General features: G+C 41.0%; 1 protein-coding gene and 1 long non-coding RNA gene across 3 annotated transcripts in view; one reads left to right on the top strand and one right to left on the bottom strand.

Moving 5' to 3' along the window:
* Positions 1-2,196: 2,196 nt before the first annotated feature.
* On the bottom strand, positions 2,197-7,282 carry LOC107129868 (uncharacterized). The gene is made up of 3 exons (XR_006698410.3): positions 7,153-7,282; positions 6,285-6,431; positions 2,197-4,023 (listed from the first exon to the last, which is right to left on the bottom strand). It is a non-coding gene; the product is annotated as an uncharacterized lncRNA (long non-coding RNA).
* Positions 7,283-12,269: 4,987 nt separating this feature from the next.
* The window catches only part of CCDC110 (coiled-coil domain containing 110), a 26,565-nt gene continuing 12,747 nt past the window's right edge, over positions 12,270-26,087 (top strand). For both annotated transcript variants that reach the window (XM_005556432.3, XM_074040864.1), the window contains exons 1-6: positions 12,270-12,469; positions 13,277-13,381; positions 21,099-21,154; positions 21,435-21,500; positions 22,985-23,095; positions 23,910-26,019. In XM_005556432.3, the coding sequence (XP_005556489.3) occupies positions 12,460-12,469; positions 13,277-13,381; positions 21,099-21,154; positions 21,435-21,500; positions 22,985-23,095; positions 23,910-26,019 (2,458 nt within the window). In that variant the 5' untranslated portion in view covers positions 12,270-12,459. The remainder of the gene's footprint in view (positions 12,470-13,276; positions 13,382-21,098; positions 21,155-21,434; positions 21,501-22,984; positions 23,096-23,909; positions 26,020-26,087) is intronic.

The following is a 26,087-nucleotide window of genomic DNA, read 5'->3' as shown; positions in this document are numbered from 1 at the left end:
TTATTAACTACTAAAACTAAAATGAATTAGTGTTTGTCAGGCAAAGAAAACTGAAAAATCAGGAATTGCACTCCGTAACTGCCACAGTGGGTTTCTTCTTCGTTTTTTATCAACATAATGTAAGTGAAATAATTGGAGAAATAAAAAGAAATGAATTTATCATAAAAAATGTACATTTTAATATTTAGGTATGTGGGCATAGCTATAACAGAAGATAATAGGAATTAATCAGCATGAATGCAGTAGCTACGAATGCAGACTAATATTTATGTATGTGGGCATAGCTATAACAGAAGACAATAGGAATTCATCAGTATGAATGCAGACTAATGTGAGTGCATTATATTGGCCCGTCAGACACCTAAGAAGTGTTGCTTTTGGTGACTTGATTAAGTTGTGAACAAAGTTTTTTCAAACAATCTATTAATTTACATGGCAGTTGCAGTCATAACACCTTCTATTTATATTAAACATTACAAAATCATTTTGCATTTTACAAGGAAAATAGATTCGTTTTTATAATCATGTAATTATAAGCAGGTTTTTCACCTACATGAATATCTGGCAAGACCATTAAATGTGCAAGCAATGCAGAAGAATTTTTCTTTTTTTTTTTTTTTTTTTCTGAGACAGGGTCTCACTCTGTCACCCAGGCCGGAGTGCAGGGGCACAATCACAGCTCACTGTGCAGCCTCAACCTTGTAGGCTCAACTGATCCTCTCACTTCAGCCTCCTGTGTAGCTGGGACTACAGGCACGTGCCACCGTGCCTGGTTAATGTTTATATTTTTTTGTAGAGACGAAGCCTTGCTATATTGCCACAGTTTGCTCAAGCAATCCTCCCACTTCAGCCTTCCAAAGTGCTGGGATTACAGTCATGAGCCACCGCATCCGGTCAATACAGGAGAATTCCTCAATATGTAGAACTGTTTGGCACATTACAGATAGTTTCATACCCCCGGTCCAATTGCACTAAATCCCAATAGACCTCCCATCCCTGTGACAGCCATAACACAGAGGCAAATAATCCTCTGAAGTGTATCGCCATCATTGAGAACTTCTTGTCCTTGAAGGTGATTAGACGGAATTGTTCTAGATAAGGAAATGACCTGACGATGGCTCCTCAGGGCAATAGTAAGGGGTTAAGGGAAGAAGACAGGGCACACATGTATAAAATGTAATTTGTACGCTTCCACAAGTGCTAGGGACCTAGGCCTACCGTACACCTGAAACCCAAAGACGGTGAGACCCTGAATAAGGATGTCTTTGCAGTTATTTAAGAATTTCCAGGTTTGCCACAGAGTGAGTGAGCCAGATGTGGAAATGGAATTCCTGCAAATAACTAAAAATATTAATTGTGGAGCCAATTGACTTTAAATTGTCCTTGATCATGGGCGAGAAACAACGAAAGCATCAGACACAATGCCTGAAGATCAGCGCAGGGCCCTTTACCCAGTCACCTGGATTGTGTAAGCCTGGGTTTTGTTTGGACAAGAACCTAAAAGTTTCCCCTTACTTGTTATTTTGTACCTAGATCAGAAACTGAGTATGGATCTCTTGTTAAGCTAAGAAAAATGAAGAAAAGTTACAACCTGAAAACTACCGCACGTCACTGTGTTTGATAAAGCATGGTGGTCTGTCTCAAAAATGTTATTTTGAGAATTCCTAGTCTTGTGTTCCTTTACAAGGAACAGAAAACAGGCAGGCTGGAAAGCTGGACAACAGATTTAGCAGAACTTCTAATCATTTTAGGTGGAAAAAGCATTTGTGGATGGGTGAATTATTTGGGTCCAGAAGTTAACATTATTAGGTGACATCAACATAAATGGCAGAGTAAGGACCTCTGAAAATTCTCTTCTCCATAAAAATGACTAGAACAACAGCACAATTGTCAGAATCAACTTTTTCACACATGTGGAAATTAACCCACATCTTGCAATAATCCAGGGAGCATTCATTTAATAAAAACAGCAGAATCTTGGTAAGAGCAGTGAGCTCTGGGTGTTTTGTTAGGTTGGTGCAAACGTAATTGCAGTTTTCTCATTGTTGGAATTTGCCATTTGATGTTGGAATACATTCTCAAATAAATGTGGTTATGTTATACATCATTTTAATGGGCATTTCTCACTATGCTTTTTTGTTAATGACTTATTACTTGCTATTTATTTTAGACTATGGAAATGATGTTAGACAAAAAGCAAATTCAAGCAAGGTTTTTATTCAAGTTCCAAATGGGTCATAAAGGAGCAGAGACAACTCACAACATCAACAATGCATTTGGCCCAGGAACAGTACAGTGGTGGTTCAAGAAGTTTTGTAAAGGAGACGAGAGTCTCGAAGATGAGCAGCATAGTGGCAGGCTATCAGAAGCTGACAACAACCAGTTGAGAGCAATCATTGAAGCTGATCCTCTTACCTACACAAGAAGTCACCAAATAACTCAACAGTGACCATTCTACGGTCTTTCAGCATTTGAAGCAAATTAGAAGGTGAAAAAGCTACATAAGTGGGTGCCTCATGAACTGAGTGAAATTTTTTTTTTAAATCGTCATTTTGAAGTGTCATCTTCTCTTATTCTACACAATAACGAGCTGTTTCAGACTGTGATGTGTAACAAAAAGTACACTTTATACGACAACCAGCCCAGTGGGTGGGCCAAGAAGAAGCTCCAAAGCACTTCCCAAAGCCAAACTTGTACCAAAAAAAGATCATGGTCACTGGCTGGTGGTGTGCTGCTGGTGTGATCCACTACAGCTTTCTGAATCCTGACAAAACCATTACATCTGAGAAGTATGCTTAGCAAATCAGTGAGATGCATGGAGAACTATAATTCCTGCAGCCAGCATTGGTCAACAGAAAGGGCCCAATTCTTCTCCACAATAACGCCCAACCACACATCGCACAACCAACACTTCAAAAGTTGAACAAATTGGGCTGAAAAGTTTTGCCTCATCCACCATATTCACCTGACCTCTCACCAACCGACCACCACTTCAAGTATCTCGACAACTTTTTGCAGGGAAAATGCTTCCACAACCAGCAGGATGCAGAAAATGCTTTCCAAGAGTTCATCAAATCCCAAAACATGGATATTTAACTACAGGAATAAAAACTTATTTCTCATAGGCAAAAATGTGTTGATTGTAATGGTCCCTGTTTTGATTAATAAAGATGTTTTTAACCTAGTTATAATGACTTAAAATTCACAGTCCAAAACCGTGGTTACTTTTGCCCCAACCTAATAGCTTCCCCAGTCCTATTTCCTGAGCTCCAACTCCATGACAGCTTTGAAAACCAAAAGCCCTCATTCATTATTAAAACCAGCAGCCTACTGTGACAAACTCCAAATGGGATAAACCCAAAGAGATCCACACTTAGACACATCATAATCAAACTGTTTAAAGCCAAAGACAAAAGAGAGAATCTTGAAAGATCAAGAGAGAAGCAACACATAATGTACAAAGGATCCTCAATGAGAGTACGAGCTGATTTCCCATCAAAAACCATGGAGGCAGAGGCAGTGGGATGATGTATTCAAAACGCTGAAAGAAAAGGATTGCCAACTCAGGAGTCTATAACCAACAAAGCTATCCCTTAGAAAGGAAAGTGAAATTAAAACATTCCCAGATAAACAAAAATTAAAATATTCCCAGATAAACAAAAACCAACAGAATTTGTTGCTAATAGATCTGTCTTCCAAGAAATACTAAAGAGTGTATATGCAGTTGAAATAAAAAGACACTGGACAGTGACTCAAATCCATATTATTAAATAAAACAGCACTGGTAAAAGTACACATAAGTAAATATAAAAGAGTGTAAATATACATCTACACACACACACACACATATATAGAGTAACCCCTTTCTTCTCCTCTGAGACTTAAAAGACAACCACATAAATAGATAATTATAGACTGGGCATGGTGGCTCAAGCTTGTAGTCCCAGCATTTTGGGAGGCTGAGGTGGGAGGATCACTTGATGCCAGGAGTTTGTAACCAGACTTGATGACATAGTGAGACCCCTGTCCACAAAAAAAAAAAAAAAAAATTAATTATTCAGGCATGATGGCATCTTCCTGTAGTCCTGTAGTCCTAGCTACTTGGAAGGCTGAGGTGGGAGTATTGCTTGAACCCAGGAGTTCAAGGTTGCAATGAGCTATGATTGTACCACTGCACTCCAGCCTGGGCAACAGAACAAGGCCTTGTCCTCTTAACTTGTCCTCTTAAATAAAGAAATACATATATATATAATATAAATAAAATAAATCTACATTTATGTGTGTATATATACACACATACATAAATATACATACACACACATATAAATGTAGATTTATTATATGTCTATGCACACACATATATATAAATGTAGATTTATATTATATATATTTAAGGCCAGGTGTGGTGGCTCACACCTGTAACTCTAGCACTTTGGGAGGCCAAAGTGGGCAAATAAGCTGAGCTCAGGAGTTCGAGACCAGCCTAGGTAAAATGGTGAAACTCTGTCTCTACTAAAAATACAAAAATTTATCTGGGTGCAGTGGTGAATGCCTGTAATCCCAGCTACTCAAAAGGCTGAGGCACAAGAATCACTTGAGCCCAGGAGGCAAAGGCTGTAGTGAGCCGAGATTGTGCCACTGCACTCCAGCCTGGGTGATAGAGTAAGACTCTGTCTCAGAAAAAAATAATAATAATTAATTAAATTTAAATTTAAAAATAAAATATATATTTTATATATATAAAATAATCTACATTGTAGATAAAATAAATAAATAAATCTGCTATATATAAAATAAATCTACATTGATGGTCACACAGACGTAGATGTAATTACATAGAAGCAATTTATACAACAGTAACAAATATATGTAACTTGTATAACAATAATAGCATAAAGGAGGTTAAAGAGAACAAAACTATATTGAAGCAAAATTTTGTAGATAATTGAAATTAACTTGTTATTAATATAAACTACATTATTATAAATTAAGATGTTAATTATAATCCTCAGGGCAACTACTAAGGGAAAAGATAGATAGTAGATAGATAGATAGATAGATAGATAGATAGATAGATACATACATACATACATACATACATACATACATACATGACTTCCCCAAATTTCCCAAATGTATCTCTTAAGGGAATTAAGATGGTATACCAGAACATATGTATAAACAACACTATTTAACACAAAATAAGGCAGTAATGAAGGGAATTGAAAATTAAGGCATAAGATATAGAAAAACAGCAAATAGCAGAACTAAATCCTACTTTATCAGTAGTTATATTAAATGTAAATGGGTTAAACACTTCAATTAAAAGGCAGAGATTGGCACAATGGGTTTACATAACATGATTCAGCTATTTGCTGCCTGTAGGAGACACATTTTAGATTTAAAGACACAAATACATTGAAAAAAAAGATATAGCATGCAATGGTAACCAAAAGAGAGCTGGAGGGTTATAATAATACCAGATAAAACAAGTGTTTAGAAAAAAAATTGTTACTAAAGACAAAAAAAAAAGACATTTTAATGATAAAAGAGTAAGTACATCAAAAAGATATAACAATTATAAACATATTGCACCAAACAACAGAGCCCTGAAATAAGTGAAGCAAAAACTGACAGACTTGAAGGAAGACAATTCAACAATTACACTTTAAGACTTCAGTACTCCACTTTCAATAATGCAGTGAACAACTAAAGAGATCAACGTGGAAATACAGAACGTTAACAACTCTACATGTCAGCTAGACCCAAAAGACAACTATAGAAAATACCACCCAACAGACTGGGCATGGTGGCTCGTGCCTGTAATCCCAGCACTTTAGGAGGCCAAGGCAGGCAGATCACAAGGTCAAGAGATTGAGACCATCCTGGCCAACATGGTGAAACCCCATCTCTACTAAAAATACCAAAAAAATTAGCTAGGCGTGGTGGCATGCATGGTGTGAAACTCCATCTCAAAAAAAAAAAAAAAAAAAGAAAAAAGAAAAAAAAACACACACACACACAACTTATTAGAGCTAATAAATGAATTCAACAAGGCTGCAGAATACACTATAGACATACAAAAAGTCAATACTTCATAATGAATAATCTGATATTGAAATTAAGAAATTGGCTTTATTTACAAAGTAACAAGAATAAAATACCTAGGACTAAATTTTAAAAAGAAACGCAATACTTGTACACTAAAACTACAAATCATCATTGAAAGAAATTAATGAAGACTTAAATGAAAAGACACTGTATGCATGTATTACAAGACTTACTATTGTTAGGGTTGCCATACTCCTAATTTGAGGCACAGATTCAATGTAGTCTCTCTCAAAATTCCAGCTTCCATTTTTGCAGAAATGGACAAGATGACCCTAAAATTCATATGGAAATGCAAGGGATCTAGTAGGAGCCACAACAATCTGGAAAGAGAAGAACAAATTTGGAGATTCATACTTCTAGATTTTAAAACTTACTATGGTAATCAAGACACCTAGAATTGGCATAAGGATAAACATATAAATCAATGGAATAGAATACACTCAGAATAAACCCATACCATTACTGGTACAAATGTAAAATGGCATACCTGCTTTGGAAAATATTTTGGCAGTTCCTCAAAATGTTAAACATTGAGTCACCTATGTGATCCAATTTTTTGATGTCTAGTATACAATAAAGAAAAATGAAAACATATGTCCATACAGAACTTGTACACAAATGTTCGCAACAGCACGAGTCATAACATCCAAACAGTGGAAATAACCTCCAGGTCCACTAACTGATGAACAGATAAACAAAATGTGGCCAATCTATACAGTGGAATATGATTCAGCCATAAAAAGGAATGAAGTACTGATAGATGCTACCACATGGATGAACCTTGAAAATAATATGTTAAAGAATCCAGACACAAAGGCCATATGTTGCATAGCTTTGTTCATAGGAAACGTCTAGAATAGGCAAATCCATAGACACTGAAACTAGGTTAGTGATTGCCCAGGGTTCGGGGTAAAGGTAGAGTAGGGAGTGGTTGCTAAAGGGTACAAGTTTTGGGGGGTAGTGATGAAAATGTTCTGGAATTAGATAGTTGTGATGCTCGTACAACTTTATGAATATACTAAAAACCACTACATGACATACCTTTAAAAGGTGAATTTTATGGCATGCCAATCATATCTCAATAAGATCAGCCAGTCCACATATTTTATGGTTCCATTAATATGAAATGTCCAGAATAGGCAAATCTGCAGAGACAGAAAATAAATTAATGATTGCCTAGAGCTGGGGGGTTGGGGTGAAATGGGGAGTGATAGGTAATGGGTACAGGGCTTTTTTGGGGGATGACGAAACATTATCAAGTTGTTTTGTTGTAAGATTGTTCCAGCATATGTGAATATACAATGAACCATTGAATCACACTTTAAATGGGCGAAGTATATCTCATTAAAGCTCTTATTTTTAAAAAGAACACTAATATAAATATGTATTTGTCACTAATTTGTTAAGTATATACATTCCTAAGAACGAAATGTTTAGGGTCAAAAGAAACTACATGGTTAGAAATATTCTTCCTTATTTAGATGTTTTATAAATCCCTTTTCTGGAAATGCGTGATCGTTGCTGATATAACAGCAATGGCAAACACACAGCTCTTACTATGTACCAAGCACTGTTCTAAATGCTTTACATGCATGAACTCGTTCACTCTTCACAGCAGCCCTGTGAGGTAGCTACTCTTTGTCTTCCTATTTTACAGATGAGGAAACTGAGACACAGAGGTTATTCAGTTTCTCCTGTAGTAAATGGAGCCAGAATTTGAATCCAGATAGTCTGGTTTTGGAATCCAGGCTCTTTGCTTTTCACTTAGGATAATCATAAGGTTTTCACGGAACCACAAAGTTCTCAGTAAGCTTTGTCAAAATTATCTCTTGGATTCCATTTCAATATAACTTACTTCAGATATTAGAGCCTAATGGTTACAAAAATGAGCTTTGAACTCAGGCAGAGATGACATGAATCCCAGCTCTCTACCTTTCAGCTGTAAGAAACAGGGAAATCATGAAATCTCTCCAGACCTCAGTTCCATCAACCCATAAGATTAGGATAATCCTACTTTACAGAGTTGTTGTAAGAATTAGGATAATTCATATAGAAATATCAAAGACATCACCTATTAAGTAAAGTGTAAGTAATCCTGTAAGAAACTATTATTATATATAATTTTCACTATTCAATTCCAGATCAAAAATGATGTTCCTCTTTCTTCCAATTATTCTTTGGTACCAAAATCAAGGGTCAATTAAATGAGTACAACTATATCAAGCTGCAACGTTCACAGAACTGGATTCCTATTCCTGCGAATCCCAAGACAGCTGATGTTTCACACTGAAACTGATCAGGTTCATGGAGCTCACTGGAGCTTTTCTTCATCTGAGGAGGGCAGTTTTAAAAGCCTGATCTCACATGAAACCCAACTCCACCAAAGACTCACTGACAATCCTCTATCTGTTATATCCAATGGTAATTTCAAGCAATTCTTAATTCTTGAAGGATTTAGAAGACTGACAATTAAAATCAATTCTGAGTAAGATCTCCAGCTACCAACACATTATTACTAATCCTTACAACAACTTTGCCAAACAAATATTTCACAGATGAGGGAAAGTTTCAGAGAGTTGGATTTTTGTACAGGGCCAAACAAGTAGAATGAAAAAAGCATGTAAACGCACTAATATTCACTAGTAATAAGTAATACGGTTTGGAAATCTTCAAACCTATAAAAATTTAAACATTATTAAAATTCCTCCTCTCTATTGTATGGTTTTATTTTTAGCACTGATAAGTTTTAGTCCATATTTGTTCTCTTTAGAATAAAAATCATTTCTTCCATGAGTTAGCAAAAGCAGTGTGGAATAATAAAAATATTAAGTAATACTGTCACTAAGAAGGTTGTCATGGAGACAGCTCTGGATAAGGACTTGGAATGCAGGCACAGCTTGGCCATCTGCAGAATGAGGAGAGGGGACAGGATGATCTCTGAGACCTCTAACATGCAAATGCTCAATGATCTGATATCGACATTGTCTTCACCCGTGTCAGCTAGGCTGGCCATTCCATTTAGTGAGGGCATGCTGTCAATGTGGCCAGATTCTTGGTGCAATTTAGAAGTTTCTTTCTGTTCCATGGTCATAAATGCCACCTCTGACTCATGCGTGGCTCACAACAGAAGTCAAGCAAGGAGCACGCATTTATCATTGCAAATTAATTAGCTCCATTGGAAGTACACATTAATCTTTATATAGCAAGGGAACATGCTATTATTATTAATGTAAAACAAAGTGGCCTGAGGCAGTGCAGCTCCTTAAGTGTCTAAAAACTAGAAAGCAGTTTGGCATCCAAAAGAAGGGGGCTCTCCTAACTTCTAAAATCAGATAAAAAAGGAAAAAGAAAAAAGGGGGCTCATGTACTACAAGTTGAATTAAAGACTCCTCAGTCTGGAAGAGGCTACAGAGACTACTGCCTTTGATGGACTCAAAGTGATAACACCTACTCACCCCTAGTAAACTTCACAGACAGCACTGTTCTGACCTAGTAAACTTCACAGACAGCACTGTTCTGACCTAAGGGCCTTGTTACAGAGAAAGTGTGTTCCCCGTTGCTTCTGTGTCTGTCATCTCTACAAAATGGCCAGACCTTCACACATTCAAAGAGACTGTTAGTCCTCTGTCCTCCTCTTGGTCCAAGTCATGTCTATTACTCAATTCCCATTCTATTACTCTGTTCTTCAAGTTCTCTTTCCAACTTATTTTTTTGCACCCAGTCTGTCTTTGCCACTGATTCTTATTCCCAGCCTACAAACATGCTCAAGTACTCCACCCCATCCTAAAAATATCCCTTTCCCTAACACCTGCTCCTTCACGAGCTACTTTGATATTTCTCTATGTCTATCCCTGTAGCACACCAAACTTGTTATAGTTAAACAAACTTCACTCTCTCAGTAACCCATCATAACAAAAAACCCTCTTAAAGCAGCAATTAACTTCCTAAGAGCCACAGCTGGAGTTTACCTTGTTGGCTTATGGAGTTCATTCTCATATAGATGAAATCAGGTTAAAACTAACACTAAAGGCAATTTAAAGAAGGCTTCGAGGAGAGGTGTTTGCATTTGGATAAAGCCTTTGAGTTGCGGAAGGAAGGCCACTACCCACCCAAGACATCCTAAGTCACCAGCACACGGGTCCTCTCTGTGATCAAAACACAACTGCCCAAAATTTCGTTTTCTTTTTTTTTTTTTTTTTTTTTTTTTGAGACGGAGTCTCGCTCTGTCTGTCGCCCAGGCTGGAGTGCAGTGGCGCCATCTCAGCTCACTGCAAGCTCCGCCTCCTGGGTTCACGCCATTCTCCTGCCTCAGCCTCCGGATAGCTGGGACTACAGACACCCGCCACCACGCCCGGCTAATTTTCTGTATTTTTAGTAGAGACAGGGTTTCACCGTGTTAGCCAGGATGGTCTCGATCTCCTGACCTCGTGATCTGCCCACCTTGGCCTCCCAAAGTGCTGGGATTACAGGCGTGAGCCACTGCGCCTGGCCCCAAATTTCTTACACCCTAAGGGCAATCTGGTCATTTTTTTCATGCTACTATAGATTTCATCTATGATTAATAATAGCCTTGTGATATCAGGTTTAAAAAAAGGTCTTATGAAACTGAAAAACCCAGAAGTATTTTAGTCTGGTAATAAGTTGCTAAGAATAGGTTCACTAGCTTGTTTTTGTGCAATGCTCTTGACTTTACTCTAGATTGTTAAATCTGCAGCTGTTAGTCAACAGGTGAAGAGGATTCCCTAGGAGGAGCTACTGTTTGAAGATCTTTGAAATATTGTGACTCACAGCTTTTGTTTAAATTGGTACTTCAGATTTTAATTCCATCCTTTAGCAAATGATCTTCACAATCAAAAAAACGTCAAAGATTTTTTTCAGGGCAGTTTTTTCTTTTTCTTTTTCTTTTTCTTTTTTTTTTTTTTTTTTTTTTTTTTTGAGACAGAGTGTCACTCTGTGGCCCAGGCCGGAGTGCAGTTGCACTATGTCGACTCACTGCAGCCTTTGCCTCCTGGGTTCAAGTGATTCTCCTGCCTCAGCCTCCCAGGTAGCTGGGATTATAGATGTACTCCACCATACCCGACTAATTTTTGTATTTTTAGTAGACACGAGATTTCACCATGTTGGCCAGGCTGGTCTCGGACTCCTGACCTCAGGTGATCCACCCACTTTGGCCTCCCAAAGTGCTGGGATTACAGGTGTGGGCCACAGCGCCGGACCTAGAGCCCATTTCTTTGTTTGTTAGTTTGGTTTGGTTTTTTTGTTTTTTTGAGACGGAGTCTGGCTCTGTCGCCCAGGCTGGAGCACAGTGGCGCGATCTCGGCTCACTGCAACCTCTGACTCCCGGGTTCAAGCGATTCTTCTGCCTCAGCGTCCTGAGTAGCTGGGATTACAGGCACGCACACTGGAACCCATTTCTATAGGAAACAAGAAATTAGAGGAAGTAAGCATTGAAACTATCATAAGCAGTTTCATTTCAATGAAAGCAAGCCATGTATTACTTATCATCTATTATATAGCAAATTATGATATCCTGGTGATTGTGATTTTGAATTTTAATTTTCTGTGTGTAATGGTTTACTACAAAATAAATAATATATAATCGTTTAAAACTTTAAAGAGCACCATTCTCTGATGGGCAGGAGGATTAGCTGAGGGCACACCCAGTCCTTGGTTAAAGGAGGTCGGGTTTCCCGTGAATGCAACATCAATCCTGCACGTGATTCACCAGGTTCGTAAAAATTAACATGCGTAGACAAATGACCACCGTCGCTTCCGACAGCTTTAATAGGCATATTTTAATACATGTTTAGGTTAAGTTCATTATTGGGAAATAGGAGTCTCCTTTTCATGGCAGCAAACAAAAGTCCTTTCACAATATTGCTCATGGGCCATTCAAATCCCCAAATGCTGAAACTCCTCTGAGGGATGCGCTGAAACGAGAGAACTAAGAATAAAACCAGCGATGAAGTGGAGATGCGGAAAGACAAAGGGGAAGCTCTCAGGTGTGTGTCCGTCCCCAGGCGGTCCCTTTCTCTGCACCGCTTTGGTCCAGCGGGTACTGCCGCAAGTCCGAGTGTGAGCAAGCCCGTCCCGGATAGCCGCGTGTGTGCGGGGAGGGGCCCAGGTGGGCTGTCCCAGGCCAGGTTTCCAGGGAAGCTCTCGGGGAAACGCCCGGAGTGACGAGGGACCCACCGGGACCCCACCAGGGACCCCAGCCGAGCTCGCGTCGCCGAGGGTGGGGGTGGGGCCAGCGCCCCGGCTACCCGGTTACCCGGCGACAGGATGCCCTGCGCGGGGCGGCGGAGCGGGCGCGTGCGGCGGCTGTTGCGAGAGAGATGAGCCGCGGCGATGAGCCCAGGTAAGAGTTGGGCGGGGCTGGGATCCTAGGGGAGCCGCGGGAACTGAGGGCAGCAGAAGGGCATTCAGCAGGCGGCTCCCCGCTCGAAGCCCCGGGGCATCCCGGGTCCGCCCTTCTGCACTTGCCGCACATCTCCTGCTCGGCCCTAGGGCTGAGCACCCGCTGCGGCCCCCTCCTCCGGCTGTGATTACAGGTTAGCTGCGCGGTCTGCCGCCGCTGCCCGCCCACCGCGCCCTCCGGCGGCCGCTTGCGGAAAACGCCGTGCCCCGCCCCAGGCCCGGCCTGTTGCCATCCCTCCGCCCCGCCCCACCCTTCAGCCCTGACCCCGCCCCACTCCTCTGCCCCTACAGGTCCCGCCCAGTCTCTCCGCCCCATCCCATCCCTGCGCCCCGCCCCAGCCTTCAGCCCCGCCCCCTCCTAATTATCTCCGCTCCGCCCTCCCCGCCTCATCCTTCCGCCCCGCCCCAGCCTTCGGCCCTGACCCCGCCCCGTTCCTCCGCCCCCCGCAGCCCCGCCCAATCTCTCCGCCCCATCCCAGCCCTCCACCCCGCCCCAGCCTTCAGCCCCGCCCCATCCCCACCCAGCCCCACTCCCTCCGCCCCGCCCCCAGCCCCATTCCCTATGCCCAGCCCAGCCTTCGGCCCTGACCCCGCCCCATTCCTCTGCCCCCCGCAGCCCAGCCCAATCTCTCCGCCCCATCCGCCCTCAGCCCCGCCCCTCCCCATCCCTCTGCCACGCCCCCACCTCCAGCCCCGCCGCGCCACGCCACGCCCCGCGACCGAACAGCCCCGGACGGTTCTGTTACAGAAAAGCAGCCCCAGGAAGAGGATGAAGTTGACTCCGTTCTCCTTTCAGCGTCCAAGATCCTAAATTCCTCGGAGGGGGTGAAGGAAAGTGGCTGCAGTGGCACAGGTAAAATCGCCAGGCTGTAAAAGCCTCCTTTAACCATACACAGGCGGCAGCACCTGGCCCGCGCCACCTGCTCACCTGGCGTGCTTCCCACGGCCGTGATGACACTGACAGCAGCCGCCACGGCACTCGCGCTTTGTGCCAGTGCTGTTCTATCTAAGCACGTGATGGATCAACTCTTTAATTCTCACAACACTGCTACGCAGTAGGTGCTGTCACGATCCCCATTTTGCAGATGAGGAAACGGGCACAGAGAGGTTAACTCCCTAAGGTCACACAGGCGGCATGGAATGGGGCGGGCATTCAGCAGGGCGGCTCCGGACTGCCTGTCTTCACCACCACCCTATCCTAGGTTGCTTCTCTGAATGCTAAGTAAGAATTGTTGAGTTTTTTGGACACACACTAAAACGATATGCAGTCAGCCCTCGGTATCTGGGAGTTCCACATCCTTGGATTCAACCAACCACAGATGGAAAATATTCAGGGGGGAAAAAAAATTTAAAAATAACAGTACCGCAATTTTTAAATGCAAATTTTGAACAGTATAACAGCCATTTACATAGCATTTACATTGTATAAGGTATTACAAGTAATTGAGAGATGATTTAAAGTATACAGCAGGATATGCATAAAAGCTATGCAAATACTACCCCATTTTGTATTAGGGACTTGAGCATCTGCAGATTTTGCTATCCGCAGAGGCTCTGGAACCAATCCCCTGTGGATATCCAGGGAGGAGTGTATACCTTTTCTAAAGAAAACTACTTTTTACAGTAAATATTTATAGACTACAGGATATTATATGGGGAGGATGTTTGAAATAGCCACATAGCTAAAGTTTTCAATCTCCACATAAACTATGAATAAGATGGGGGTACCCAGCTAGGGGAATCTGAGGACATTGAAGGTGGAGTCCCAGGCGACTACACGCCTCTCAGAGGAGCCTGCTATGAGGTGACATGCTGGGGAAGGAGCAGAGCACGGGGCAGAAGAAGGGTCTAGACTGATGTGCCATGCCTGGACCCCCAGTTGCCCCTCTGTAGGATATGGATAATCCTGATGCCAAAGTGCTGAGCCCCCAGAGGTCTGAGGTTGGGACAGGATTTCTGCACCGTCACCATCCAACATCTTCACAAAATGCCTTGTCGGGGCCCGGAAAGAAGAGACTACAGCAGTCACACCTCAGCAGACGGAAGACACCCGGGTGCCCAGGCACCCCAGTGGAGGCCAGCAGGACAGGCACTGGCCAGTCCCCTCTCCACCCTCCTACCTCCACCCATGAGATATGCAGGTTTCCCTGGGCAACCAGGAGAGGCAAAGGGGGCCCCTAAAAACGGGAGAAAGAGTCCTCACAGAGAATTGAGACATTGAGGTAACTCTGTATTTACCTCAAAGAGAGCATGTAAGGTCAGAGGAAATAGAAGTACCTTAATTTGGCAAGCTCACATGTTTTCTAACATGAATGAGGCTTAGGGTTCTGGAGAAAGATGCCAATATTTATAGAAAATAGTTACATGCAAAATAGCACATGTATTTGTTTAAGAGTTACAGTCTTTCTTGTCAGAACACAGTGGTTACAGGTATGGTGTTGACACAGGACAGGTTCTCAATAAACACCAGTTATCTTGAGTCAGGGGCCATCCAGGAATTTCCTGCCTGCAACTACAGGCAAAAGTAGGAGGTATGGCTGGCGCCCTTCTCTCTATTCTCCTGTTGACGCTTGATTGTCACCAAGTGATCCATTCCCTGAGTACTGACAAAATAATGACCTGATTTGCATAACTACTGCCAGGTTACAAAGAGTTATAGAATGTTCCTAAGGTCTCTATGATTTGAGAACTAGTGGTTAACCTAATTCACCCTTACTGGAATGGGTTTGTGAGAGACTTTTGAATTTGAGGATGACCAGGGTATTGTTCCCAGCACCCTGTTCTACCTGAGTCTTCATTCATTCATTCATTCGTTTGTGGAGCATATTCTTTTGAGCATCTGCTAAGTTTCAAGTGATGTTCTAGGTGCTGGGGATCCAACAGTGAACAAGACATGCAAGATTCCCTGCCCACAGGGAGCTTACCTTCTAGTAAGGGAACGGACAGACAAAGGCTATTGCGTGTGTGTATGTGGGGAATAAATTCTATGGAGAAAATAAGGCTGAGAAGGGGTGGAGGAATATTTGGAGTGGCAGAGGTGGGTGGGAAGCGTGTCATTTTAAACAGGGTGGTGGGAGAAGTCCTCACTCAGCAGGTCACATCTGAGCCAAGACCAGAAGGAGGTAAAGAAGCAATCTGTGCAGATTTCTAGGGAAACAGCATTGCAGGCAGAGAGAATGGCAACTGCAAAGACCCTGTGGTGGGAGTGTGGCTGGTGTGACTGAGGAACAGCTCTTGTAAATGGAGCAGAACAAATAGGGAAGGGCAGGAGGGAGGAACCAAGAGCGGGCTTTGAATTTACCAAATAATCATCATATCGCCTCTGCAGCAATGACTTCATGTCTCTTGAGCATTCACTATGTGCCGTGCACTCAATAAGGACTTTACCTACAAACTGGACACTTGCCTGCAGTTACCCCTCACTGCGAGTGTGTGGCAAAGCTAGAATTCACATCTGGGCATCAGGCAACCTGCTGCATAGCTCTTTGCATAATGACTGTGACAAAGCCTCATGCAGAGGGTGCCACACCTCACAAAGCTTTGTAAGACTGGGACGTCTAGAAATGAACTTGAATTGTCACAGCAGAACTCAGTATTAGAACCTGCAGCCAGGCATGGTGGCTCACGCCTGTAATCGCAGCATTTCGAGAGGCCGAGGCAGGAGGATCACCTGAGGTCAGGAGTTTGAGACCAGCCTGGCCAACATTGTGAAACCCCATCTCTACTAAAAATACAAAAATTAGCTGGGTGTGGTGGCACATGCCTGTAGTCCCAGCTACTCAGGAAGCTGAGGCAAGAGAATCGCTTGAACCCAGGAGGCAGAGGTTGCCATGAGAAGAACCTAAGAATTAGAAAGCTTGCAGAGAGCCTGACATCCTATATAGAATCATTATCCTGTTGCATTTTCAGGACGTATTTGTTCCTCTTGGTCTGTTTGCTACAGGTATGCAGTCAATACTTTTTGTATACATTGAATGCAATATTTTTTTTGCAGGCTCAGAATAAAAATTACCTCAAAAGTCATCCCATTGATAACTCTCTTGTTTTTCACTTTTGACACAAATATGAAACAGCTGGAAAATTTAAGTTGAATGTAAGATGAGTACTATTCCTTACATTCCCAATAAACTCTAATCTTGGTGGGTGGGACCATGTCTTCAGTTTGTTTATATGCCTCCCGATATTGTAATTTTAGCAGGGACTTGGTAAATGGTGAAGTGTGATTGTGTTTTATCTCCTGGGTTCTTGGATAATTTCCCTTCCAGTTCTAGAATCACATAATTCTGTGTGACTAAGTTTTGCTGAGTTTTTAAATTACCTTTCCTTTGGGAATACGTAGCAGCCAACATCTCTGAAACTCACAAAACAGCAAGTTATGTTGATAGCTTTTAAAAATAGATGACTCCAACTCCCTGCCTGTTCTCTGCCTGCACGGAATCATTGCTGGAGAAAAACACTCACTTGTGAGTTATGCCATGAATCTAAAATGAGTCCTCAATGCTATTGGGAAAACTTACTTTAGTTCCACAGCAAATTCTTTTTCAAACCCTCTGCAAGAAAAGCTATTTCACTCCTCCTGTTCTCAAATCTCTTAACACCTTTCTCCCTGGCCTCTCCCCTTGTAACATGGTCCCACACTGTATGAAAAAAGTAGAAGCACTCACACCCAAACTCCTTCATTCTCACCCTTCACATTTGTGAAACCCATATTCTAGGTCTTCTCCCATTTCAATGGAAGAATTGTCCTTGATCAATCAAAAGTGGTTTCCTTTGGATCCCATCTCCTGTGGAATTCTCAAGTACCCAGCTTCTGCAATTAGCCTCCCTCCTTGTCCAGAATTATTGCTTTTCTCCTTTTCTGCTATGTGATTCCAGCAGCAAACAAGGATGTTAGAATGTCTTGTGGTTAAAAAAACAAAACAAAACAAAACAAATTCCTTTAGCCGGATGTGGTGGCACACACCTGTGGTCCCAGCTACTCCGGAGACTGACATGGGAGGATCGCTTGAGCCTTAGAGGTGGAGGTTGCAGTGAGCCAAGATGGCGCCACTGCACTCCAGCCTGGGCAACAGAGTGAGACCCCATCTCAAAAAAAGAAAAAAAATTCCCTCTTCAACTTCACATCTCTTCCAGGATGCACTGTCGTCCCTTCCACAGTGAAACTACAAAGAGCTACCTATCCTCCATGCCCACCAATCTCCATGTTCCATCCTCTCCTCAAGCACTTCCTTCGGGCTTCTATGCATGTCCTTCCACATGGCCAGCAGTGACATCTATGTTTGTTTGTTTGTTTATTTTGAGATTGAGTTTCGCTCCTGTTGCCCAGGCTGGAGTGCAGTGGCACAATCTCGGCTCACTGCAACCTCCACCTCCCAGGTTCAAGCAATTCTCCTGCCTCAGCCTCCCGAGTAGCTGGGATTACAGGCACGTGCAACCACGCGCGGGTAATTTTTTGTATTTTTAGTAGAGACAGGGTTTCACCTTGTTAGCCAGGATGGTCTCGATCTCCTGACCTCATGATCCGCCCCCCTCAGCCTGCCAAAGTGCTGAGATTACAGGAGTAAGCCACCGCACCCGTCCCACCCATGTTGAATGATGTGTTCATTGCTGCTCCCATGAACCATACACTGGTAGACCCACCTGGCTGCTGGATATCTCTCCTATGATGTTTAACAGACAACCTAGCCTTAACATATCTAAAAATGTTTTTCTCCTAACGTATGTTCCTACTCTACTGTTTTCCCCCAGTAAATGACATCATTACTCATCCATCGCTCTCACCAAAAACCAAGGAGTCATCCTTCATTCCTCTCTCCGGGCCCCAACGAATCCTCCAGCAACGCTGCTGGCTTCATCTCCAAAGTGTATTCTGAATCCACCTACTTTTCCCCATTTTCCCCACCACCATTCCAGTCCAAGATATCTTCATCTCCACTTGGATTATTGCAATAGCCCTGCAATTGCCTTCTTACTCCCACCCCATAATCCATTATCATGTAGCAGAGTGACCTGTAAACTTTTCAGTCAGATCAGATCATTCTCATGATGGAAACCTTCGAAAGTTCCCCATTTTACTTAAAGGAAAAGCCAACCCGCTCAGCTTGGCCCGGAGGCCCTGCGTAATCTAGCCCCGTCTCCTGCTCCGACGTGTCCTCATCTTGTGCTCCCGTGGGTTCATTAAGCTGCCTAGTAACAGTGCAATCACGCTGAGGCCAAAAAAGGTAGAAGAGGTGGAAGATGAAAAATAGATGTAGACAACAGGTATAAATCCCATTGTTTTCTTTAAAATCTTTGATTTACTATATCCCTTTATTAAGTCTGTACATTTCTTTTGGTCTTATATTTCTTATTTGATTTTAGCTAAAGGAATCTTATATTTAGCTTTGAACTTGCAAATCCTCCTAATGAAAGAAAATCTGTACAGAAAAAGGAAGCTATTGCTGTCGGTATAGGAAGGAGATAGAATGTTGAACAGTTACATCATTCAGAATAAAATTGAAGGCTGAAAATATTTATGAGAATGATATCCTATCTTTGTGTTTAAATAAAGAGCTGTGTGGAAATTACGGTTACAGAACAGGATGTAAACATAAAACTTCACAGTGTATAAATCATATAACTAGCAAATATCATGAAAAGAGGGAAGTAGGCATCGAAGGAAATAGAATGCTAATTTTCTCATCTCTCTTGGCAGGGGTAAGTCAAAAATGAATACAATAGAACTTTTTGTTATTGAAACAATAAAGATTTCAATCTCAATTCATGTTAATTTTCATTAGCTTATAGAGATCTCTTAGAAAATAATATCTCTCATGTAGTTAAAAAAAAATCTAAATACTAGAACTAATTTCCACTACTTGCAGTTTTTAAAATTCTCTTAAATTCAAGTAAATATGGGTACTATTTATGTAAAATACCGTTGATGTATAAAAGGATTCCACTTTGTCCACATATGTGCGTAGAGAGCTAACTGAAAGATGGCACCTAAAACTAACAGCAGTTTGTTGTGGGTGGCGGGATTCTAGGTGGTATATTCTTTCCGACGTGCACTTTGCTCTGGTTAAGTTCATTAGAAGAGATTACTTTAGAGTCTGAAAAACTTTGTGTTTCCTTCCTATGCTGGTCTGGGCCTTCCTTCAGTTCCTTATTTTTTAGATGAACAGTTCAGGATACCGGGAGTTTAGCTGCCATTTTATTCCCAAGAAGAGGCAAAGCTGAGCAAGACTCAGACAGACTTGCCCTCCCTCCCCGCCCTCTGACTGAAGGCTCTTCAATAGCCAGGCAGCTCCAGGCTCCAAACCAGCATTGCCCCTTTGGTGGTGAGGGTCAGAGGGCAAAAGGGGTGCCGTACTTTGCAAGCAGCTTCTCTAACATCTGACAGTCTGCCAATCCAAAGGAGATTCGCTGACCTCTTTAAAAACTTAGGGCAGAAATTATCAGCCTTGGGAACATTCCATCATAGCTCACATTTTACTTAGGACACTGAAAGCTTTTATTAATACACTCTTTAAGAAAAAGTTGACAAAGCAAGCAGCCTGACATGCAGACGAAGAGGAATGTGAGGAAATTTGCAAACATGGTGTAGTCTCCCCCTGTTGCAGATCTATACTCTATTCAGGAAGGTATCAAGCAAGTGACATTCTGCCTATTATCAAAAGAAGTTGGAGCACTTCTGTCTACTGTGTCTCAGTATCCGAGTCACCAAGCAAAACACAACAGTCAGGCACCAGATGAAACAACGCTTTACTCACAGAGCGAAGAGACGAAGAGAGGGAGCAAGATCAGCCTCAGTAGTGGGTGTTAGTTCACCATAGCCAGAGGGCCCAGTCCGTCTAGCAGGGGACAGATAGAGTAGTGGGGTTGGCCAGGTATCATATGACACACACACTTAAGCAGAACAAAGGAGTACACACTGAGTCTGAAGCAGGGAGTGCTGTCCCCACACATGGTAGCAAGTCCAGCACAGGCTGTGAGTGGGGACTTTAGAAAGAGTCCTCTCGGTAAAGAAGTGTTCCAGGCCCAGGCCCATTCATACAGGGCCAAGAGGGGATCTAAAGACCGCGAATGTGCAACTTCCCTTCCCAAGAGAAGCCACGTGTGGGTACTGTGCTTAAGACCAAGACAAAAAATACACTGTTGATCCAACTTGGTTTCCATAAGGGGAAAAGTGTCATAGAAATTTCACAGAAACTGAGGCCTATCTATATACTACTTTGCCAAGGGTCTCCCATAACATGAGGAGTATTAGTTTTTGTTTTTGTTTTTAATGTAGTTTATATCCCAGAAACAAAGATATTTGATATTTGAGTTTTTCAGAGTTTTAAGTGTGGTGTTGCAAATTAATGGTGTACCCTGAAAGTAAAGACACTATTAAAGCCTCAAGTGGATATATTAAGTCAAGCGAGAATGATCACTTAAGCTTATTGTGGGACTAGCATAGTGTGACTATCAGAAGTTCTCATTATCTCTGCCTCACTATCCAAGAGAGTTTGGAGACCGCTTTCTATTACAGGTATTAAGAAACAAAATTTAAGAATTAGCTCACGTGGTTTTTCAATTTTGCTTCTTAGAATATGGCTGCATAGCAGAATCAGAAAACCAAATCCAACCACAATCAGCATTGAAAGTGAGTCTCTATTTCATTTTATTATCTCCAAAATTCTGGGTAAAGGCTGATCTTTTTCAGAACAAATACTCCCTAAATGCATGCGGGTTCTCCCACTTTATCCTCACAAAGATCTCCATGAAAGCACATTGGAGAGTTAGCAAAATGACTAACAATGTGAACCACCTGACCCTCATGGGATCCTTTCAAGTAATAGGCAACTTTGGAAGACATAAAATCATAACAATTCAATAATATGTTTACCTACCTAAAAATATTCAATTTCTTACTTTTGTCATAGGTCCTTCAGCATCAATTGGAATCATTTCAGGCTTTGCGAATGCAGACTTTGCAGAATGTTAGCATGGTATGTTTCTTTTAATCTACATACGAAATATCTAACCTTAAAGTATCATCCCATCTTCCAAGCTGATGGTCACTAGCCAATGGATTAGCTGACACAGAATTTAATGTAATAGAGGGTCACAGCATATTCTAGGCTCAAAATTTCTTTTAAGGAAACTACATTCTTCTCTCTGTTTTACTTGTGTTTGGTAGCAAGCCAAAACACGCAGCAGTCGCTGATTTTTTAAATACACGTTTAAAGTATATACAGACTACAGATAGGGACCCTCATTGTTAGTGACATAAAATCTAATTCAAACTGGTTTAGGGAAAAAATGCACTTTAACAGCTCAAGTAAATGAAAGTCGTAGAGAGAGCCCACTTCAGGATGGCTGAGTCCACGTGATCAGGTCTTGTGTTGTCAGAACAGGTCTCACTCTGTATCCTGATTCTGTTTTCCACGGTAGGGGATTCTCAGACTCCCTGTGGCGGTAGAAGATCTGCTAGAAGGTCCAGTTCTTTTTCCTTCCAAATTCAAGTCAGAAAAGAGAGTACACTTTGCTTTGAGAAGGAGTTTTCGCTCTTGTCACCCAGGCTGGAGTGCAGTGGCATGATCTTGGCTCCCTGCGACCTCTGCCTCCTGGGTTCAAGCAATTCTCCTGCCTCAGCCTCATGAGTAGCTGGGATTACAGGTGCCCACCACCATGCCTGGTTAATTTTTGTATTTTTAGTAGAGACCAGGTTTCACCCTATTAGCCAGGCTGGTCTTGAACTCCCGACCTTAAGTGATCTGCCCGCCTCGGCCTCCCAAAATGCTGGGATTACAGGCGTGAGCCACCGCACCCGGCTACACTTTGCTCATAATAGTTTAGACTGAGGTTCTTGGCCTGATTCAGACTGATCCCGACTGGGTCACAGGCAATGCTTGAACCAATCACTGTCAGGTGGCTACTGTTCCCTGACTGGTTAGCACTCAGTCAGGTGCCCCTGGGAGTTAGAGGCAGAATCAATACTACCATAACCACACTTCATCCAGAAGAAATAAGGAGAAGTATAAACAGAGGGCTACAGTATGGATATTGGGGGTATGTAACACCCACATATTCACTAAAGACCCAATGTAAACTTCATCCCAATGTTCTTATACTAAAAGCACCTGCAGGGAAATGGGAAGGGAAGATAACTCCTCCTAAAGGGGACAGAATAGATTCCAAAGGTCTCTTATTCAACAATGTAAATATCAGACGTCTAAAATCATTTGAATATAGTTCATAAAACTTTGTTTTACCAAATTGTTTCTGACTTTATAACAATTAAGGCATAATTTTCTTAAAGATTAATGATAAAGATTACAATAAATTAAGTAGCTTTTATTTATATTCTATACAATGGGAAAGACTTTTTATGGGCAGGAAATTTAAACACACCTTTTAATTGTAATGTCTATTATTCCTGTACATTCATAAGTTTGCAAATCTGAAATCAAATTTTTCTCAACTTTTAAAGGTACAGTCGGAAATCAGTGAAATATTGAACAAAAGTATTATTGAAGTAGAAAACCCACAATTTGGCTCAGAAAAAAATCTGGCGTTTGGTGCACGCATTGAAAAGGATTTGGTATGTTATTCTATAGATATCATTTCTATATGTAGGTACTTCAAAACGTGACTACCATCAGTTCCTTTCACTTTACGTGGTCCCCTTTGTTATAGGAAAAATGGACCATCAGAGATGAAAATAAGGAAAGTCCAGTCCTGAAACCCTTAAAAGACATGTGTTTTTTTACCTCTGTTCTTCTGCAATTTGCCCATTTCTCCTGAGAGTCTGGAAGGGACATTTGACTTCATCCAGATCCCAAAAGATTCCCAAGTAAATTCAAATACAAGGCAGTTTTAATAGCTAATCTATTCACTTAGGATTGACCTAGGTCTGCGGTAAATTCCCTAGAAAAGCTCCGAACCAAAGTTACCATCACTGTGTCCACACTGACTCGAATTCACACTTCCGGGATAGTCACAGTCCTAAAATCACCTGAAAGGAGTGCAAGCTAAGGTTAACAAATAGCTCAGAATTAGAAACATTTATTTGCCTGAAACTCCCATTTGACCTATCAGTTTCATCTTCCCCACCTACCTATGATGGCCTCTTGAAGGACGCTAAATTTCTATATTTCTGAAATTGAGGAGTTGGCCCACGTATCTCAGCCCAAAGGAAATAAGAGCAAGTTCTAAGCAAATTGTGAAGACCAGAGTTACAGATCTCAAAACAACTGTTGGAGAAAATAAATCATACTTGTTATGCTCCTTTGCTGTGGAAATGGGCAAAATGCTTGTTTAGGGTACATAAATAAATCCTCCACAAAATATTATCTGTACTGCTTGGACATGTGGCAAATGACAATACATTTATAGTGTACTTCTTCTTGTTACAGCCTACAGAGAATCAAGAAGGAAACCTTTCTATGGAGAAAAGTCGTCATTTTAAGGATTCCAAGACACTTCATTCAGTGGAAGAAAAATTAAGTGGTGATAGTGTGAACAGTCTCTCTCAAAATATAAATGTTCCATCCCAGATGCATTTCGAGGACACTTTAACTCTGAGAACTTCAACAGACAATTTATCTTCAAACATAATTATACACCCTTCAGAAAATTCTGACATCTTGAAGAATTATAACTTTTATCATTTTCTACCTACTGCACCTCAAAATGTGATGTCTCAAGCTGATACGGTAATTCTGGATAAATCCAAAATTACTGTGCCTTTTCTCAAGCATGGATTTTGTGAAAATTTGGATGACATTTGCCATTCTATCGAACAAATGAAAGAAGAGCTTCAAAAGTCACACGATAGGGAAGTGGCACTTGCAAATGAACTTCAGACTTTAAAAACTGATCCAAATGTTCAAAGTAATGATAAATATGACCTGTCCCCTATTCACCAGGAAAAAATGAACTTTATTAAGGAAGAAAACGTGGACGGTAACTTAAATGAAGATATAAAATCAAAGAGAATTTCAGAATTAGAGGCATTAGTAAACAAATTACTCCCCTTCAGGGAAACAGTGTCAAAATTCCATGTGAATTTTTGTAGAAAATGTAAAAAATTATCCAAGAGTGAAATACACAGGGGAAAGAGAAATGAGAAAAACAATAAAGAAATTCCCATCACTGGCAAAAATATTACAGATTTAAAATTCCATTCCAGAGTTCCAAGATACACACTGTCATTCCTCGACCAAACAAAACATGAAATGAAAGACAAAGAAAGACAACCATTTCTAGTAAAACAAGGATCAATAATATTTGAAAATGAGAAAACTTCCAAAGTTAATTCCGTTACTGAACAGTGTGTTGCAAAAATTCAGTACTTACAGAATTACCTGAAAGAATCTGTGCAGATACAGAAAAAAGTAACAGAGCTGGAGAATGAAAATCTGAACCTTAAGTCCAAAATGAAACCTCTTATCTTTACCACACAATCTCTCATACAGAAAGTTGAAACATATGAAAAGCAACTTAAGAATCTGGTTGAAGAAAAGAGTACTATTCAGTCTAAGTTAAGTAAAACAGAAGAAGACAGCAAAGAGTGTCTTAAAGAATTAAAAAAAATAATTAGTAAATATAATGTTCTCCAAGGCCAAAATAAAACTCTAGAGGAAAAAAACATACAACTTTCTTTAGAGAAGCAACAAATGATGGAAGCATTCGATCAACTAAAAAGTAAGGAACACAAAACTCAAAGTGATATGGCCATTGTCAATAATGAAAATAATCTAATGAGTATAGAAATGGAAGCAATGAAAACCAATATTCTATTGATACAAGATGAAAAAGAAATGTTAGAGAAAAAAACACACCAGCTTCTAAAAGAAAAAAGCTCACTTGAAAATGAACTAAAAGAAAACCAGCTAGAGGTAATGCAGCTAAAAGAGAAAGAAAGATTGGCAAAAACCGAACAAGAGACACTTCTTCAAATAATAGAAACAGTTAAAGATGAAAAACTCAATCTTGAAACAACATTACAAGAATCTGCTGCTGCCAGACAAATTATGGAAAGAGAAATTGAGAATATTCAAACCTACCAATCTACTGCAGAAGAGAATTTTCTGCAAGAAATAAAAAACGCAAAATCAGAAGCAAGTATTTATAAGAATAGCTTGTCGGAAATTGGCAAGGAATGCGAAATGTTATCAAAAATGGTCATGGAAACCAAAACAGATAATCAGATTCTAAAAGAAGAACTAAAGAAACATAGTCAAGAAAATGTAAAATTTGAAAACAGCATCAGTAGACTTACTGAAGACAAAATACTTTTAGAAAATTATGTAAGAAGCATAGAAAATGAAAGGGATACCTTGGAATTTGAGATGCGGAATCTTCAACGAGAATATTTAAATTTAAGTGATAAAATTTGTAGTCAGCATAATGACCCTTCAAAATCAACTTATATTTCAAGAAGAGAGAAATTCCATTTTGACAACTATATTCATGAAGATATCTCTAGTCCTCGGGGTAGGCCTTTGGCTTCGGATTTGAAAGGTACGCAAGTCCTGGTAGATTAGTAGAGATGTGTTTAAGATTCTTGTAGCCTGTTGGGCACTAGCCAG

This window comes from Macaca fascicularis, chromosome 5 (assembly GCF_037993035.2).
Source record: "Macaca fascicularis isolate 582-1 chromosome 5, T2T-MFA8v1.1".
Taxonomy (NCBI): Eukaryota; Metazoa; Chordata; class Mammalia; order Primates; family Cercopithecidae; genus Macaca; species Macaca fascicularis.
The sequence above is the reverse complement of the archived record's forward strand: the minus strand, read 5'-3'. Positions and strand labels throughout refer to the sequence as shown.